The sequence below is a fragment of the Apis dorsata genome, unplaced genomic scaffold, assembly GCF_000469605.1.
Source record: "Apis dorsata unplaced genomic scaffold, Apis dorsata 1.3 scaffold_92, whole genome shotgun sequence".
Taxonomy (NCBI): domain Eukaryota; kingdom Metazoa; phylum Arthropoda; class Insecta; order Hymenoptera; family Apidae; genus Apis; species Apis dorsata.
The window spans coordinates 1,195,056-1,198,330 of NW_006263390.1; the positions used below are offsets into that span (position 1 = coordinate 1,195,056).

The 3,275-nt window shown below is 37.4% G+C and overlaps 1 protein-coding gene across 1 annotated transcript in view; it reads right to left on the reverse strand.

Annotated features, from left to right (window-relative positions):
- The window catches only part of LOC102676092 (microtubule-actin cross-linking factor 1-like), an 81,873-nt gene that overhangs the window by 35,115 nt on the left and 43,483 nt on the right, over window positions 1–3,275 (reverse strand). Inside the window, 2 exon segments of the mRNA XM_031508603.1 lie at window positions 61–212; window positions 3,239–3,275. Coding sequence (XP_031364463.1) covers window positions 61–212; window positions 3,239–3,275 — 189 coding nt within the window.

The following is a 3,275-nucleotide window of genomic DNA, read 5'->3' on the forward strand; positions in this document are numbered from 1 at the left end:
AAATCGTATATAAGATCGATCGAAGGGAGGGAGAAGAATGGTGACACACACATTCGTTACCTTGGTGATGGGTCCGGCACTCGCGGATGAGATATGGGTACGCTGCAACGTGGAGGTAGGGCTCGGCTTCGATCGGAACGCCGTCATTGTCTGGCTGACCCCGTCCGCCAATATGAATTGCTCTCGCAGCTCGATATTCGTTCTTCCCTTGGCTACAGTGTGTTGCGTGCACGCAAGTTAGAAGGAAAGCCGTTACGGGACATGTATTGCGGGGTGGCGAAATAATAAGGGCGGGGGGCGGAGGGCGGGCGCATGGGCAAAGTAATGTTTTTTATATATATGTATATATATATAAACAAAGAGAGAGAAAGAAAAAGAGAGAGACAGAGAGAGCAACGAGCGTAGAATAAAAAAGAATGATATGATACAGAGAGCAGTGTAATTAATGGATAGCCGAGAGAAATAGCAGAGGAAACATAGTGTAAATCAGAGAGATATACGAATATGTAAAGCGATCAGAGATATACAAGAATATGTAAGAGCGGCGTTATATATCGAATATAATCATGCGCGTTATCAATAGCGTTGGATCAAAGAATTTAACAATCGAGTTTTATCGTAGTAAGGTATTGTGTTATCGTGCAAACAGAAAATCGAAGTAGAAAGAAAGAGAGAGAAAGAGAGAGAGAGAGAGTAGAGAATGGTATCATTATACAGTAGCAAAAGGTTAAATAGTTGTAGCGATTAACGGAGAGGCAATGATAGCAGCGCACGCGGTATGTCATGTGCGAGTGTACAATGGAACAAAAAAAGAAAAAAAAGTACAGTGTTGTATTATATTCCGATGATAGAGAGAGATGGATAATTAAGAGGTAAGTAAAATCGCGGTATAATAAATATCGAAGAATATTTTCTTTTCTTTAAAAAAACCGTTTTCATTTCGTTCGGATCGATCCAACTATGGTTCCCCTTATATAGCAGCTATTCTCGTGATGTGAAAAATGATCCGTCAGATGGCATGCGAATCGCGACGACGTCGAAAGTCAACTATTCGTCTCGTTTGAAAACCCGTGACAAACTCTCGTCCATTTCTATTGATATTTCCCGATTAATATAATGAGAGTCGAGTTTCGACGACGTCGTTTAAGTAAGAGATTGAACGAAATGTCTCGTTACACGCGAGTAAAAAAGAAAATCGACACGACGGTAATGAAATGGATCTCGTTCATCTTTTGCCGTGTGATGAAAGGAGGAAAATGACTCGTGAAAGGTTAGACGATACTATTTTAATCAATCGATTAAATTGTCAAAGTAAAAATCTACGCGAGCTCCTTTTTTCAAAAGATATTCTCTGTTAGAAACTGACTCGAAACAACTTGCATGCCAATATTTAATTAATACACACGCGAAAACAAACTAACAGATACACAAGAAGAAACTTGGAACTCGTTGCGGGAAAGCAAACGTATGTAACACATGTACAAAAAAATACACGTACCATGCAGGATATAACGTTCATTTCGTGGCCAGTACGAGGTAACCGAGATAGAAACTTTTACGAAAATTTTTCGCAATTTGTTTTCTCATGAAAAAAGAAGAAAGAGAGAGAGAGAGAGAGGAAGGAGAGAGAGAGAAAGAGAAAGATATAACGCACGGGCCACGAATTGCAATTATTCCCATATAAAAAGATTCTCACCGAGCGGACACCAACCCTCGTGTTGTTCCGGTTTGTTAGGGTCCGGTATCGGCATTAGAAAAACTTGACGAGTTAATTACGATTTGAGGACTTGAACTGGTCCATTTATTAATTTATTTAATATAAAAAAATATTACGAAGGCATGCAATATTCAATAAACTCGATGCGTGATTGAAAAATGTACACGTAATAATAATGTCGGAATAGGTAATAATACGTCGAGATAAAATTGTGCATCTTAATAAATGATCAGATGGTTTCGATGGAGAGCGGAGACGGACAATAGTTATTCGATCGAGGGGAAGCGAGGGAATTGGCAGAGGATGGTATTCGGTTGACGTTAGTAAACTCATGACTAATGACAAGCGAATCTCCCTGAATTACGAAAATTCACATTTACGATCGTTATGACATAATATAACCGAACGATCGAGTTCCACGAACTTTGCTTTGCAAAACAAGGATACAACGGAATGGCTAACTGGCAAAAATTGTAATAATAATAATAATAATAATAAAAAAACAAAGAAGTTTAAAAATTAATTCGTGGAACGAAGATTCGTTCGTGATGGTTGTGGGGTTAATGATCAAGCTAAAACGAAAACCTAGCGAGTACTTGGGTAAAAAATATTACACGCGAAGAGGAGGTTGCAACTAACGAGCACACGCTTTCTTCTTCTGCTCGTATATACACGTATACACGATGTTAAAATACTCGTCTAGAGTATTACGGTTAATGATTAGTCACGCTCACACTTTATACCTCAGGAGCTGAGATCGTACACGTATACTAAATGTAGGTGAATACATATATATATATATATATATATTATATATGTGTACATATATATATGTATCACCAACAAAAATGCGACACAATGAAGAGAAAATGAATGATCGCGCGAGAAAGAGAGTCGATGAGGGTTCGTTAGTGAGACAATTTGATGAATGAAATTTTTTTTTTTTCTTTTAGTTTTAATTTTCAATGATCGCGATAATACGAGATGTTTATAACCGAGGCAGCGGAAAGCGATTGAATTGCATTTCTTTCCCTTCTCTTTGGTTTTAAGTAACGGTTTTTAGTAAAACGCAAATAACAAAAAAACTGAAGGTAAGAAGCGTATGTTAACGTTAGTAAAGATATCTCAAATCAAGAAAAACAAGAAAACAAACGATTAATTCAATCCCACACGCGTTGTTTAGTCGATAAAGAAAATATAAAACGCGTTTAGCTGCCTCATTGGATGGGGACAAAGGGTGGGGGGACGGTGAAATTTCCTTTTTTTTTTAAATCGAGAACCGGTCCATTAATATCGCGTTCAAAGGCAAACAGGGAAGACGTAACGGAACGGTCGAGGGAAAAATTTAAAGTTGTACTAATTGTTACGGTAAAAAAAAAAGTCATTCAAAATTGGACTAATTTCGAACTCATCGATTCCGACGGAAATATTATATATATTATATATATATATATATAGAGAACGACGGTAACGGAATAGAGAGAAAGAAAATTAGATAGAATAAATGGATGAAACACTTACCGCGGCAAGGATCATTTTTTAATAAAAATTCGTCCAA